Here is a 15,388-nt window from a genome sequence, read left to right as displayed (position 1 = left end):
ACACTGTGATAAGTGTTAAGAGGGACACAAAACACATACAAAGTACACACTTCCTTACAAAGAGCTTATGATCTAGCTGTGATGTAGTCAAACATTATAGGTGAACCGCACTGTTGAATGAATGAATGATTGAATGCATGAATGAAGTGCCAAAATGAATGAGTAGGTTAACCATCAGAATCTTGGAGTGCTTTAAAAGAAATACACACTATGGGGCTTATCCCTAAAGATTTTGATTCAGTAGGTCTAGGATAGGCCTAGAAGCCAATATTCTAAAAGAAATACACACTATGAGGCTTATCCCTAAAGATTTTGATTCAGTAGGTCTAGGATAGGCCTAGAAGCTAATATTCTCTCCAGACTGGGGTACACCTCAAGTACTGTAGGAGGATGGAGAAGGGGGTCTAGCATGGGCAGCTGTAACAGTTACTGCATAAAAACAGCCATAATATGTCAGCAGCATATAACAGCAGGTGTTTATATAGCTTACGAGTCCACATTCAGCTGGCGGTCAGGTGCTCTCGGCTGGGCTCAGCTAGGCAGCTCTGCTGAGCTTGGCTGGCTTGCTTGTTTCTGTGGGTTGGCTGAGCTTTGGTGATTTTGGTGGGGCTCAGCTAGGCAGCTCTGCTTCTTACTGCAGCTCTGTAGGCCAATGTGGGTGGTGGTGTTTCAGGCTGTGGCAGCAGGGCAGCTCTTCTCCATGTCTCTCACCCTCCTCTAGGGTACAGCAGGCGAGCCTGGGAATGCCCTTCTAACGGCGATGGCAGAGGTGTGGGAAGGCAGTTGGGAGCATACAAGGCCTCTTAAGGCCTAGGCTCCAAACTGGCACTGTCAGTTCTAGATTATTCTATTGCTCAAAACATGTCACAAGGCCCAATACAAAGTCAAGGGGTAGGAAATACACTTCACCTCTTTAAAGGGAGATTCTGCAGAGTCCCATGACAGAAGCTGTGGTCTAGGGAAGTTGGAGTCAATGCAAACTTCTGTATTTGTTGCACTCAAGAATTCTTGGAAAAGCTCATGAAGTGTCATGAATCTGGAAAGATTCTCAGCACAGGATCTTGGAGCTGCTCAGAGCATGACTCACAGTTTCCAAGCTAGAAGATGGAGTACAAGAAGTGGCCCATCCTCCCAGCCATCAGAACAGGAGCTGATGTCCCACCCTGCAATGGCTTAAATACCAGGAGATTTCCCTGGCTCGGAGAAAACCTCACTTGGGGTAGTTGCTACCTTATAATCCCTTTGCCCACCTTAGGGATTAACCCTCCCTTGTGACCATCCTTGAATATTCATCTAGTTCTAAAGTATGTGACAGGGAAGAAGATGCAGGTCAGAAATGCCGCTTCCTTGGGGGCATCTTTCATTACATCCCTGGACACGAGCAATGGGTCTTCTCCCTGCCTTTACCTTCTCTTTTCTTGTTTTCAAAGCCTTTGAGATTTATGTTGGTATCCTCTGCTTTTTGCCCTTAACTTTGCAACCCTCACAACCTTATACTTAGCCTGGATCAGTTGCCCTTTCTTCTTTCAATGGCCCTAAGCTCACTGGGAGGTCCAATGAACAACTGCACTGGTTTCTTGATGCACACCCCTGCTTCTCTATCAGGACAACCCAAAATTATGCAAAGTTGTAACCTCAACTCTTCTGAGACAGAAGGAAATGAATGCTTATTGAGCATCTATTATGTGCCAGGCCTGATACGCATATTATCTCAACGATACCTTGTAATAAACCTGACAAGACATCCATTTTGCCCATTTCATGGATGAAAAAATTAAGGTTCAAAGATGTTTGATATGCTCCTCTAAGGCTGCACCATGAGGTAGGGAGCCAGGAGTCATCTCAGCTTTGACTCAATTTCCACTACTGCCAACTGTCAGAACCCTACCCCTGCAAGCTGGCTGTTTTCCAACTGTTAGCACATGCAACTCTGCTGAAGACTCTGTCTGCAGGGCCCTATTTTTCTTGTCTAGAGTGAATCCTTCTATCTCCCCACCTCATCTCTACTCCTGGGTAGTGGCCTTCACCAAGTGGCCGACAGGAGTTGGTGGGTAACTCTGAGGCCCGCTCGGTCCACACTGTTTCCCAGAGTTCCCCAGGGAGATTGAGCTCCCATTGCCCTAAGGGGTAATTTGCTCTCTGGGCCACTCTCCCTTTCTGGCATCAATTTCCTCCTTCCCAGCTGGTGCTTCCTGGGATCTCCTCTCAAATGAATGACTTGCTTTCAAGTCCTTGTCTCAGGGTCTGCTTCTGAGAAAACCCAGCACACAGCAAGAAGCCTCTCCTTGGATTCTACAGACCCACCAGCCATTTCTTCACCTTTGTAGCTTCAGCAAAGCTACAAAGCAGGAGACGTTCTACCCCACCCACCTCCATGCCCTGAAAGCTGCCACCTAAGTCACATTCCACATGTTCTTGAAGAAGTCTCCCTTTGTTCCACAGACCTAACAGAACCCCTGAGCTTGGGCCAGTACTGTGAACCCAGCCTGCAATCCTCACTGGATTGGGAGCTCAGAGTAAAGAGACCACGACCTCCCTGTCTGCCTGCCCCTCACCTGACAGTCATGTCTCACATGCCTGCGTCTTTACTGACCTGCCGACTTCTCTAGAGAGTGCCTGCGTCTTATTTATCTTTCTTCCTCTGGGGCTTACACATAGCAGGTTCAATCCACAGCCACTGTACTGACTTAGAGAAAATACTCAGTTAGTATAGCGAAGATGGGTAAAGGAGGTTGTAATTTTAACTTGATCTAAAATAGTCTCTTGGCTAACACTCATTTCGTGTCATGACTATTGGGATAGAAAAAGAAAAATGTTAATTATTTGGAATAGTGAACTTTTACCAGTGGGACTGGATCCCTCTGATGAAATTCAATCATAGAACAATAGAGTAATAATCCAAGTGGCCGTTATTATCCTTTGCTCCAAACACTCAGCAGGCTCAGTGTAGATTTTTTGAATTAGATTAACACTAACAACTTACGTTTATATATTGATTTGCAATTTTCCAAGTATTTTATTCCTTGTTTAATGGAAATAAACTGGACTACCAGAATATGCTGTTTCTTCTCTTAATATACAGAATAACCAATCTTTGAAAATAATTCTGCTTTCAGAAACATTTTGGCTGCTTTCATTATAAAGTAATTTTTATGAAGAGCCTTGGGTAGAGTTTTCAATTCTCACTGAAAATAAATCAGTAACCACAAGGAGTTTTTTCAACATAGAACATGTCTATTTATTTTAACCTTTAATGAATTTCCAAGGCATCTCTGGGGCAGACGTTGCTACATCCCCCTTTAGTCTGACACCTTCATGTCCTTGGTGAGCTGCAGCTGTCTGTACCCACATCTTTGCCCAGGGCTTTTCCCCAGGCTGTGGGGGAGGTAGGAACATCTTTTGGGACAAGCCGTCAACCAATGACTGATGAAGTTGGCACATAAATACCCCAGCTTCTTGAGGCATCACATCGCAAGGGGGATCACTCTGGCTCACATATTCTATGCTGTCTCCCAGAGTTCCCCAGTGAGATTAGTGCCCACAGTGCTGTCTTGTTTGATAACTGCCCCGTTTACAAGCTACCTTTCCTTCCCGGACTCATTCCCAGTCCTCTACCCCTGCTTCCTAGAATCCTCTTCTAAATAACCTACTTGTACTCAAACCCTTGCTTCAGAGTCTGCTTCTAGGGAAACCCAAGCAAAGACTCCACCAAGTACCTCTCTCTCAAAGGGCACCAGGCTGGCTCATCCCTCCAAGCCATTAGGTCACTTAACAAGGTGTGAAGCTGCCTGTTAATTCTCTGCTCAAACAATTTTCGAGCCTATCACTGTCGACTGGTTTCATTGCTCTCCTGGGCTGGTCTACTCTATTTGCTGTCCACATTGTGTTAATGATAGTGTAAAATTTTTAATTGAAAATAAAGAAGATTAATGTGGTTAGTAGCTCCAAAGTTGCCACTCTGAACTCTACGCAGGGTGAGAGAGACACTGTGCTGTTAAAAACCAGCCAGTTTGGGCCCTCTGCTGAGGAATCAAGCATGAGATATTTAGGTGTTCAGTTTTCTCATCTATACCAAAGAGGCAGAACACTTTCACAGCCATATGTAAATATATATAATTTCATTGTCAGCTTCCAAGTGTTTGATACAAGTTGAAGACTCAGACTTTGCTCTGAATGAAAGTTATCAAGATGTGCAGTTTTGTACAAAAATCACATTTTCTGTTCAATTCTTAGGTCTCATCTAGTTTAAGTTCAGCATAGACATTGTCATCTCTTCAATAACATCCCACCAGGGGCCATCAATCTTCCTCTTGAATATTTTCAGGTATGAAGAATTTGTTACTTTCATTAATTTACTAATCTTTTATTTTTATTTATTTATTTATTTATTTATTTATTTGTTTATTATTATTTTTTGAGATGGAGTCTCCCTCTGTTGCCCAGGCTGGAGTGCAATGGCATGATCTCAGCTCACTGCAACCTCTGCCTCCTGGGTTCAAGCGATTCTCTTGCCTCAGCCTCCTGAGTAGCTGGGACTACAAGCATGTGCCACCATGCCCAGCTAATTTCTTGTATTTTTAGTAGAGACGGGGTTTCACCATGTTAGCCAGTATGGTCTCGATCTCCTGACCTCGTGATCCGCCCGCCTTGGCCTCCCAATAATTTACTAATCTTAATCACTAGACAGTTCTTCCTTTGACTGAATTAAAATCTTCCTTCTGTGGTTACCACCCATTGGTGGGAATTTTCTTGGGAGAAATTACTGAACAAGTGGAATGCCTCATTCTACCAGTAGAATTTGAAATATTTGAAAACATACTCAATGTGCCTGTTTTCTTTTTTCCAGGAAAAGCTTTTCCAGTTCTTTCAGTTCTCCTTAGCATGGCATGGCTTGGAGCCCACCCATGTTACCATCTGCCAACTCACCTCCCTCTTACAATGCAACACCGATTGGAAACAACCTAATTGTTCAACAATTGGAGATCAGAATGTATAAATAAATTACAGCATGAGCTAATGCCATGTAGCCCTTAAAATTATGTTTTAGGGAATATTTAATAGCATAAAAATGTTTATGGCACATCAAGCAGAAGGGAAGAATATGCAATAAGAGCTCAATTTCGTTAAAAATAGACACATAGAAATTAAAGGCCCAAAATATGTCAAAATATTAAGAATTGTGGTATTATGGCTAGTTTTGAATCTGTTTTATGCTTTTTCATATTTTTTGACAGGTAACATGCATTTATTTTTTAATCAGAAAAAATGTTCTTAAGAAAGAAAAGAAGAAAAAAGAACTTGAGACTCACAGAACCGATAGAGTTCTTCAGGTATATTCTGGTATTGCAGATCTCAGAGGAGCTGGCATAGCTCAATATGGAGGCTTTGCATTCCAATATCAGATGAAGATTTTGGCAGATGGATCACACCATCCACTAACATTGTACCTGCAGCTCACCGGAACCCCAGAGGATTCTTGCCCCAAATGAATGACTATCTTTTTCGAATCTGGCAGCTGGAGTTGGGAGCAGCCTGACAGGAACTGCCTGGGCTAGGCAGGGAGAAGGGAAGGATGCAGAGGTCGGTTTCCATGTCTTAGGCCTTTGTGGGGTTATGCTATGCACAGGAGACAGGCCATGTGCCCTCAGCTCTCCAGCCCAATGGGTGCCACCCCACCTTGAAGTCCTCCAACTGGCAAGATGATTGTTTCCCCAAGGATGGTTTGGGAAAGTGAGCAGAACTCCACGTGGCTGCTCTGTGAAGCACTGGGTCCTGGAGATAGGGGGGACTGTGGAGAATATCAATGCTTCTGTCTGCAGAGGGTGGAGTAGGGACTGCCCTCGGAGGGAGGACCACCGACCCTGCAGGCCATGATCCCTGCCACACTTGCTGTCTATAAGGAACAGCCCCAGATACATCAGAGCCTTGGAGAAAATGCAATGCAGCGCTTCTCAATCCCCTGCCTGACGCATCTCCAGGGCCCTGCAGTTATGGAGGAGGCAGGGAAAGGTGGAGGCACTAGTGGATCAGCCAAAGTCAGGCGGAGGCAGCAAGGACTATGTCCAGGGCAGTCCCTTTAAGGAAGTGCATGAGAAGACCAGCAGACAGCTCCACTCGTGTTCAGTAGGGAAGGCACTATGAGGAGACAGGGAGAAGGGCTGTTTCCTTAGACTCCACACACAGGACCGCTGGCACAGGCAGTTTACAATGGTTTTCTCCATAGACATGGATTATTATCATTGCTGGGAATATAGCTTTGGTTTAATTTCTGCCATTTCTCTCTGGGGCCACATTGGCTGGACTCTGCCAATGATTCATTTAATAGTATTTCCTAATATTAAAAAAGATGCTCCTCTCAATTTATGCTCTTCTAGATTTATAAGATCCCTTCAATGCCTTGTTTCTTGTTGCCCAGTGCACGAAACACATGGAATATTCCCACTTTCTTTGTGCAACGTAGAGACACTTGCCTTCCAGGACAAATGACCCAGACTGGTGACCTCCAAACACTTTTTGCTGGGTAACCATCCTTTCTCTTATGCAAGCCCTTGTTCTCTAAATATGAGTCTCTTCAATGACTAAGATAACATTTTTTACACCTAGATCTGGAGGTCTCAGAAGTATAGCTTAGAAATAGTTTGGATAATTTTAAGTGAACACACCAATGCTTGAATCTTGTACTCCCTGGGGTTAAAATAAGTGATCGATTCTGTTTAAAGGGCTTGTGGGCTTCATCAGGAAAGCAGCGTGTGACTTGCTGAGTCAAAAATTAGGTGTGCGGTTCTAGCCCAGCAGGGCTTTTGGTGATTCTCTGCTAACATTGCTTGTTCGTCAAGGGATAGTAATGCTCAATGTTATGGGGGTAAGTCAGTGGAGTGGTCATAAGTGACACAAATAATCAAAAAACATAACACTCTTACTTTCCTAAAGCTGGGGCTGCAATGTGAGTCACTGCAGTTTTTGGCTTTTTGCCTTTGGTTTTGTCCAACAAGAACCCAAATGGCTCATTTCCATCCTTCAATTCAACATCATCAGGTAGAGTTGATTTAAACCTTGCCAAGTCTCTCTCTTCTTCCCCCTCCCTGTACCTACTTTCTTGGCACTCTGTTCTTTCAGATGTCAGGTTTCCTTCTTCTCTCAAAGCCACTGCCTTTGCCTGCTGCCAGGCCACATGCCTTGTCCATTTGCTTGTGGCCTGAGCTGTGGCTCCAATGTGATGGACAGTTCCAGCGTGGCTGCCCATGTGGCTGTGTGTGCATGCATGTGTGCCTATGAGTGCATGTGCATCTTTTGTGCTTATGCATGTGTGTGTATGTTCCTGTGTGTGTGTTCCTCCACGTGTGCGTGCATATGTTCCAGCAGGTGTACTCCTGTGTGTGTGCATGTGTGTGTGCATGTTCCTGTACTTGCATGCATGTGTATAGACATGTAGACACGTGCATGTTCCTAATAGCCAGGCACACCAGGACATTTAAGATGCATCTGTTTCCCCACCAAAGTTGGCTTGTACTTACATAGTTGGAGGCCAGGTCCGGGTGGAGATAGTCAATCCCTGTGAAAAGACAACAATAACACAGGAACCAAAGGTTAATACCTGCCACTGTGTCCTCAGGAAAGCTGCCCAAGAAAGTGCCCTCTTTATGGGGCTGGTGCCAGAAGGCTTGCCATAGGGGTGAGTGCCCTGTCATGCAGCTCCCAGCCTTGCACCTCCCTTCTGTGTGGAGGTGTGAAGGTGGGCTGCACTGCCAGAGTGGAGAGACAGCTGCCCCAGACACGCTTGAGAGTGAAGCCAATTAGAGTTTGAGGCCCAAGGATAACACTTCTGACATAAATGTCAGCACTAAGGGGCTTTGTGACAGTGAGATGGATGGCTCATCAGAGCACTGATCTAAAAGAGATTTGTAGAAATCTTGACATTTTTAAAGCATCAACTGGCATTTCTCTGAAATGAAACTGGCCCTGGGGAGGAAAAGTGATTATTATTTAACAGGGCATGGACAGCAATGGATTAGGAGAATGTACTCTGGCATGGAAATAATAAGAGAACTTGGCTGGGCGGGAAAAGCCATTAGGTAAAGGGCAAATGGTTTCCAGCGAGGTGTTGCTGGTTGGGAGCTGAGGCTTGTCTCCTCAGAATGTGGCTTTCCAGGAAGCCTGAGGCTTGAATGTCTCAGCAGGAGCCCTGCTTTCTCCTGAATGGTGGCCTGTCTTGTTGCCCAGTAGTCGTTCCAAGGGTAAAATCATGGGCTATGAGCACTGCTGAGTTCCATCAGACCCTTGGACCTCAGAAAGCATCAAGAAACTTCAAGGGCAATTGAAAAGCTCTCATTTGGGTTTGCAAAACCACATAATCTTTGCAGCAGTTACACCTGAGCATCTAGCCCTCCAAGAAACAGGGCAGGATCTTGACACCATCTAGCATAATGGTTACGAACGTAGGTTTGTGGAGTCAAAGACAGACATTTGAGTCCCAACCACCCTGATAACTGCCTGCAAGACTTCAGGCAAGTTGCTTGGACTCTCTGTGCTAGTTTTCCTTTTTGACCAACTGGGGGTGAGAACAATGTAAGGACTAAAGAAATGAATGCATGCGGTATGCTTGGCCCAGCAACTGGTGCATTTAATAACTATATGGGGATGCAATATCTAAAAGCCAGAAGAATCATTAAATCTGTCCCAAGGCTGCTATCTTCACTGCATGCTTACTAAGGCTAGGCCACCATTAGAGATTTGCCTTCCCCAAAAGAGCTTGTATTAGGATGCATATTTCTCAAAAGAAATTTTTCTTTTTTTTTTTTTTTCCAGTTATACAATTAGTAACTGGACTGAGAGTCACTAATCTACAGTACGTGTGTTAGGTTTTACTGTTGATTTTGATGAGTGAAGCAATTGCTGTCACCATGGCTGCTTTCTATAGCTTGGGAGACTGTAGTCCCCTCCCCAAATCATTATGCCTTCTTCTCCCACTTGCCGTCCGAGGTCTTCAGAGGGAAAGGCATCAGAATATTTAAAGACAAATATTTTTAAAAGTTGTTAACCCTTGTTCTGGATCCTAATTCAAAGATGGTCAATTTTGGTCAGGCATGGTGGCTCACGCCTGTAATCCTGGTGCTTTGGGAGGCTGAGGCAGGAGGATTGCTTGAGGCCAGGAGCTCAAGACCAGCCTGGGCAACATAGTGAGACCCTGTCTCTACAAAAAATAGGGACATCACTGCACACTAACCTGGGAGACACAGCAAGACCCTGTCTCTAAAAGAAAACAACAAACATATCCCAAAAAGCAAACCAAGAAACATCCCCCCAGCAAAATCGTCAGTTTAGGCTGTGGGGTGAAGTTGGGGATGAGCATAGGCTTTGAAATCAGTGGATCCAGTTCCACTCTGGGCTCGGACACTAACACTTATGTGGCTTTAGCCAAGTGACATAATCTCTCTGAGCTTCGGTTTCCATGTATTTGAAATGGGACTATTATTTACTTTGCAAAGCAATTTTCAAGATTGGAGACAATTCATTGAAAGTCTTCAGCTTATAGTAAACACTTAATACATTCTATTTCTTATCATCATTAGTCCTATCATCTACCACATCTCTGGAGTAGTGTGCATATGCAGAAGAAAAGAAACATTAAAAAATATCCACTTGGTTTCCGCATATTGTGTTGAAATTAAATTGCTTCTATTTGTTAAGATAGCTTAAATTTTGTGAACTCGTTGGGTGAAAAATTTTGATAATTTATACCTAACTATAAATTATCAAAAATATAATTTATATTTTAAATATTTATATTTTAAAATATATTCTCTGGGTGTGTCTTTTTTTACACTTAGCTAGATCAAACAAACTTATCTAAATAAGTGTAAAAAAAGACACACCCAGAGAATATATTTTCCAACAGGAAGTCAATTTTTAAAACATGGCTTCATGTTCTGAGAATGGAAGCTGTTAAGGAGAAAAATGTTCCAATAAATAGTAGTGTCTTCTCTGTCAAGGGAAAATACTGGAGCAAGGAGATAATTTGAGACCAGAAGGAAATTAGAATTAAAACAAGCTAAATTTAGCCTAATTAAAATAAACGATCTTAAATTAGGTTAAGAGGAATATTAAGTGTTAAGTTAGAACAGATACAGACTTTGGTCTGAGAGAGAAAATGATTGATATGACTGTGAAGGACAACAAACACGATTCAGAAAAAGTAATAATGGACTGAAGAATGGAAAATAGTAATTTGGTAACTAGATAGTACTTTTATATTTTTGTATATTTGATTATCTTTTAAGGTGGGAGGTACTGAACACATCTTCCTAATTGGCTTATTTTAAATTCTTACAATATTCTCATATTCATTCTTATACTTCATGCTTTTGTTTATTTCTCAGCAGTGAATGCCAGGCACAGTGTTGATCCTGGAAAACCGCAGGTAATTTAGACGTAGAACCTGAGCTGTACAACTATCTATGGCTCACAGCCTATGGGGGTACCAACTGATCACCAGCCAATCATAATAAATGTGGCACAGAAATGACAAATACTTGGTTATAATTTTGTTCATTAATCATTAGTATCCTATCATCAATTTGAAACTTTTTGGAAAGTCTAATGCACAATAGTCTCAATTCTCAGGAAGCGGTGACAGTCCTGGAGACCTCGAGGAACTAGGAAGGAGTTCCATGAGCATATTCCTAGGTAGAATGTTAATAGCTCACTTGAGATGCGTAGCATGTCAGAACCCTGGCCCTGAGCTCCAGTTCTTTAACCCTAACCCTAACCCTAACCCTAGAGCCTCGGGGCCCAGGCAGAGAACTGCCATGGGGTGGGGCTACCATCGAAAACCCCCACTAAGACAATGCCCAGTGGAGCTGTGGGGGTGGGACTGCCCTGAGACCCCAGAACTACAGACCCACTAACATGTGATTCCAGTGTGGGAGAATCGCAGGCATGAGACTCCACCCCATGAGAGCTGCTGCATGGGCTGTGCCCAGTGAAGCCATGGGGGAGCGATCATTAGGAGCCTTGGAGGCCCAGCTCCCACCCCAGTGTGTCCAGAAGGTGGGACATAGAGTCAGAAAAGATTACTCTCAAGCCTCAGAATTTATGTTTGCCTTTTTGGATTTTGGACTTACTTCAGACCTGTTACTCCTTTCTTCTTTCCTATTTCTCCCTTTGGGAATGGGAATGTATGTTCTATGCCTGTCTCATCATTGTATTTTGGAAACACGTAACTTGTTTGATTTTACAAGTTCACAGCTGGAGAACAATTTGCCTCAGGATGAATCGTACCTTGAGTTTCATCCATCTCTGATTTAGATGATATTTAGATGAGACTCTGGGCTTTAGACTTTGATGTTGGTGCTGGAACAAATCAAGACTTTTGGGGCTACTGGGCTAGAATAAGTGTATTTGTATGTGAAGGACACAAATTTTTTTGGGGGGGGCTTGCGGGCAGGGTGAAATGCTGAGATTTGAGTGTTTGTGTCCCTCTAAAATATCTGTTAAAACTTAATCCCTAGTTGCAATAGTATTTTGAAGTGGGGCCTTTAGGAGGTGATTAGGTCGTGAGGGCTGTGCCTTCATGAATGGGGTTCATGCTCTTATAAAAGGGCTTGAGGGAGAGAGTTCATCCCTTTGTTACCCCTTCTGCCAGGCGAGGACGCAGTGTTTGTCCCCTCCACAGGATGCAGCAACAGAGGGCCATCTTGGAAGCAGAGAGCAAGCCTTTATCAGATATTGAATTTGCGGTTTCCCAGCCTCCAGAAGTGTGAGAAACACATTTCTGTTGTTTATAAATGACCTAGTCTAAGGTATTTTGTTATAGCATCAGGAACGGACTAAGACAGGCACATTGTAAACATCTACAGCCAATCCCCTGGAGTCCTGTCGGGGCAGAATAGAGTTTATAGCCACTCTGGTGAGTAAGACCTCAAGACCAAATTATAGTAAAGCACAATATGTTGGCACTCCTTTTGACGGTCCCAGCTGAGCTCCAGTGGCAACCAGCAGCAACCACCAGCCATAGGAGTGCACCATCATGGATGTGCAGCCCAGCGGGGCCTTCAGAAGACTGCAGCCCAGCTAACATCATAACTGCATGAGCAACACTGAGTGAGCAGCGCCCAGCCAGGCTCTTCCCAGATTCCTGTGCCACAAAATCATGATTAAAGATAAATAGCAACTTCAAGCTGCTAAGTGTTGGGGTTGGATATGGTTTGGCTGTGTCCTCCCCCAGATCTCATCTTGAATTGTAGCTCCCATAATGCCCATACATTGCTGGGGGGACCATGTGGGGGATAATTAAATCATGGGGGTGGGTTCCCCCATACTGTTTTCATGGTAGTGAATAAGTCTCATGAGATCTGATGGTTTTGTAAGGGGAAACTCCCTTCACTTGGCTGTCACTCTCCTGCCTGCTGCCATGTAAGACACGCTTTTCATCTCCTGCCATGATCGTGAGTCCTCCCCGGCCACATGGAACTGTGAGTCCATTAAACCTCTTTTTCTTTATAAATTACCCAGTCTGGGTATGTCTTTATCAGCAACGTGAAAATGGACCAATACAGGATTATTTGTTACGCAGCAAAGGTAACTGGAGCAGTCACCCTGCTGGACCTTCCTACTGCTTTTCTATGTGATGCAGAGTTCTAAATCTCTCAGAAGGGTGTGGGTGACTATCTGGTCCTCAGGCTTGAATCTTTTATTTATTTATTTATTGAAAAAACTATGTCTTTCGTCCTGGAGAATTTCCACATCCTGGTGGTGTCATTTTTTTTTTTTATATTTTAAGTTTTAGGGTATATGTGCACAACGTGCAGGTTAGTTACGTATGTATACATGTGCCATGTAGGTGTGCTGCACCCATTAACTCGTCATTTAACATTAGGTATATCTCCTAATGCTATTTTGAATGAGGCCCCCATTCACAAAGTCTCACCAGGAAGGCAGAGCAAAGGATTGGGTTTCAAGTACCAAGAATGGTGGTTAGAATTAGTTGTGAAACTTTGGGCAGTTTCTTGCCTCCCTAAACCTCAGTTTCTTCATCTTTAAAATGGGGATTATAATAATACCAACCTTAGGGAATAACTGTGGTTGTATTTCCAAAATGCTAAGCAGTGTCTAGCACATAGTGATTACTCAATAAATGTTAGTCGTTTTTACTGTTAGTTGTTTATTCTTACTTCAGCTTGAAGCTCCCTCTGACCTTACCTCTCTGGCCTTCCATCTCACTTCCTTGGCTCCATCTGATAATGGCTAAGGGCCTTGACCCATGCCTTCTCTGATCTTGTGTGATCTTGAGAACCAGCCATCTGCCCTGAATTATTCTTGGGCTGGATGACTCTTGTCCATCCCTGTATCTTGTCATGATCACATTCCATTTTCCAGGTCAAGTTCCCAACTCTAAACAATTCCATTACAGTAAAAGGGATGAGGTTGTCATCATTAAGTGGGGTCCTTGCTAATATCTACATATGTGAAATGTCCTAGTAGACCCTTAAGAAATAATTTCTGCCCCTTTGGACAGCAGCTAACCATCGAGGTCCTCTCCTAGTGATATGTAGCATGTGGAAATGACATTGTTTTGTACCTAAGGGAAGCCAGCAGATATTTATTGAGCATCCATTGAGTCACTGGATCCAGCAGAGGGGATGATGGCTGAGTTTGGAGTTGGGCAACCAGAGATGGGAGGGCAGCGATTAAAACTGGCTGTCCACAAATTTAAACTTCTACACGCAGATGATTGAACATTTGCCACACAGGCCAACATATGGAGAGACAATGTTGATAGAATATGACATTAGTTTTGCCCTTAGGTATCAGGGTTGGCATCTGTGTCTGTCTTTAACCTTATTTTGGAATATCTTGCCAAGAAAATGTCTGGGACATGGCACCATACCACTCATGCGTGCAGGTCATTAAGAGAGAGAATGCAGTACTGGTGTTGCCAGCCTTCCCAGTTCTAGCTGTGAGGACAGAGATGGCCAATTACACGGCAAGAGCATCTGTCCTTGTCCTCACCATGTGGGGAGCTGCCCTTGTCCCAAATGTGCTCATTTTGCTATTCAACAGTGGACTTGGAGAATGGCTTGGCCATCATACTTTTCTTCAGTTATCATAAGGAATAGCATGTGATGCATTAAAAATGGCCACAAATTCAGAGTTTATTTCCTTTCCACTTGAATCTGGATTGGCCCTGGGACCATTCATCCAATATAAGTGGCAGAGTTACCGGTGCTCATTCCAGGTCTAGCCTTTAAGAGGACTGGCAGCTTCTGCTTCTTCTCTTTTGGAATGCCTACTCTTGGGAGTCCTGAGCCACCTATAAGAAATCCGTCTACCTTGCTGGAGGCCTCATGTGAGAGGAGAGGTCCTCAGACTCCATGGAAAGGGAGGGAGGCTGAGCCTTTTCAGCCTCCCATTGGAGCCTCTAGTTGACTCCAGCCTCAACTGCCTTCTGACTCCACCTGCATAATAGACCCCAGTGGAGCTTGCAGAACTGCCCAGCTGAACTCCAGCAACCCACAGAACTGTGAAAGATAATAATATGGTTGTTTTTTAAACCATTCAATGTTAGGATGCTTTGTTCTGCAGCAGTAATTGACTAAAACGAAGAAGAAACCAAGAATTGTAATTGGGGGGCAGAGTTTACTTTTTTGGGAACCCAAAGGCCATTAATCAGCGGAAGAAAGAACATCAAATGAGAAATTCTGCTGAGACTTTCTAAAGGGCTTGCCTCTGCGTATGGAAATGAATCAGGAGCCAATGACTTTAGGGTCAGTCAAGGAGCTTTCAGTTAAAGTATTCTGAAATGGGCATCTACAGTACTCTTGGAATTTTCCTAAGAGCAGAGCAATGTGCATCTGTTGGCACTTTAGTACCACTTTTAGGGTGGCTTCTCTGATCCCCGGCTGGGGATACCCAGTAGGATATGCTGTTAGAAATGGTCATGACAATATCTCCTAGATAGGTTTCCCCCAAACCCTGATGCATTGTTTTCCTGGGTGAGCTGGCCTGAACCCCTTTGGAACAGTTTCCAAGAACAAGTGTGAGAAAAGAAGAAACATTTATAAACTCCTGACATCTGAGCACACACACTCTCATGCAGGGCTCCTTTCTTCTTGTGAGAGCCCTTGGCCTCTGGAGAAAGGTTTTACATCCACTTAAAAATGTCTCACACATCAAAAACATTGAGGCATTGTTTTCTTGTTGATATTTAATGAGCCCACACAAGACAACACAGGTTTTAAGCAGGCTGGCTCCTCTTGGTTTCATCTGTCATTTCTGCTTCAAAGCCTTACTTTAAGGAACATAGCGTTCTGTTCTTTGAGGATCTTCAGATGGGAAAGGCTCAACTGTTTCATCTCTGCATAGCCTTTGTATATAATTGGGTCAATAATGC

General features: G+C 43.8%; 1 protein-coding gene across 1 annotated transcript in view; it reads right to left on the bottom strand.

Annotated features, from left to right (window-relative positions):
- The window catches only part of PCSK2 (proprotein convertase subtilisin/kexin type 2), a 264,982-nt gene that overhangs the window by 108,968 nt on the left and 140,626 nt on the right, over positions 1 to 15,388 (bottom strand). Inside the window, exon 5 of the mRNA XM_054468136.2 lies at positions 7,515 to 7,552. Within this exon, the coding sequence (XP_054324111.1) occupies positions 7,515 to 7,552 (38 nt within the window). The remainder of the gene's footprint in view (positions 1 to 7,514; positions 7,553 to 15,388) is intronic.

The sequence above is a fragment of the Pongo pygmaeus genome, chromosome 21, assembly GCF_028885625.2.
Source record: "Pongo pygmaeus isolate AG05252 chromosome 21, NHGRI_mPonPyg2-v2.0_pri, whole genome shotgun sequence".
Classification (NCBI taxonomy): domain Eukaryota; kingdom Metazoa; phylum Chordata; class Mammalia; order Primates; family Hominidae; genus Pongo; species Pongo pygmaeus.
The sequence above is the reverse complement of the archived record's forward strand: the minus strand, read 5'-3'. Positions and strand labels throughout refer to the sequence as shown.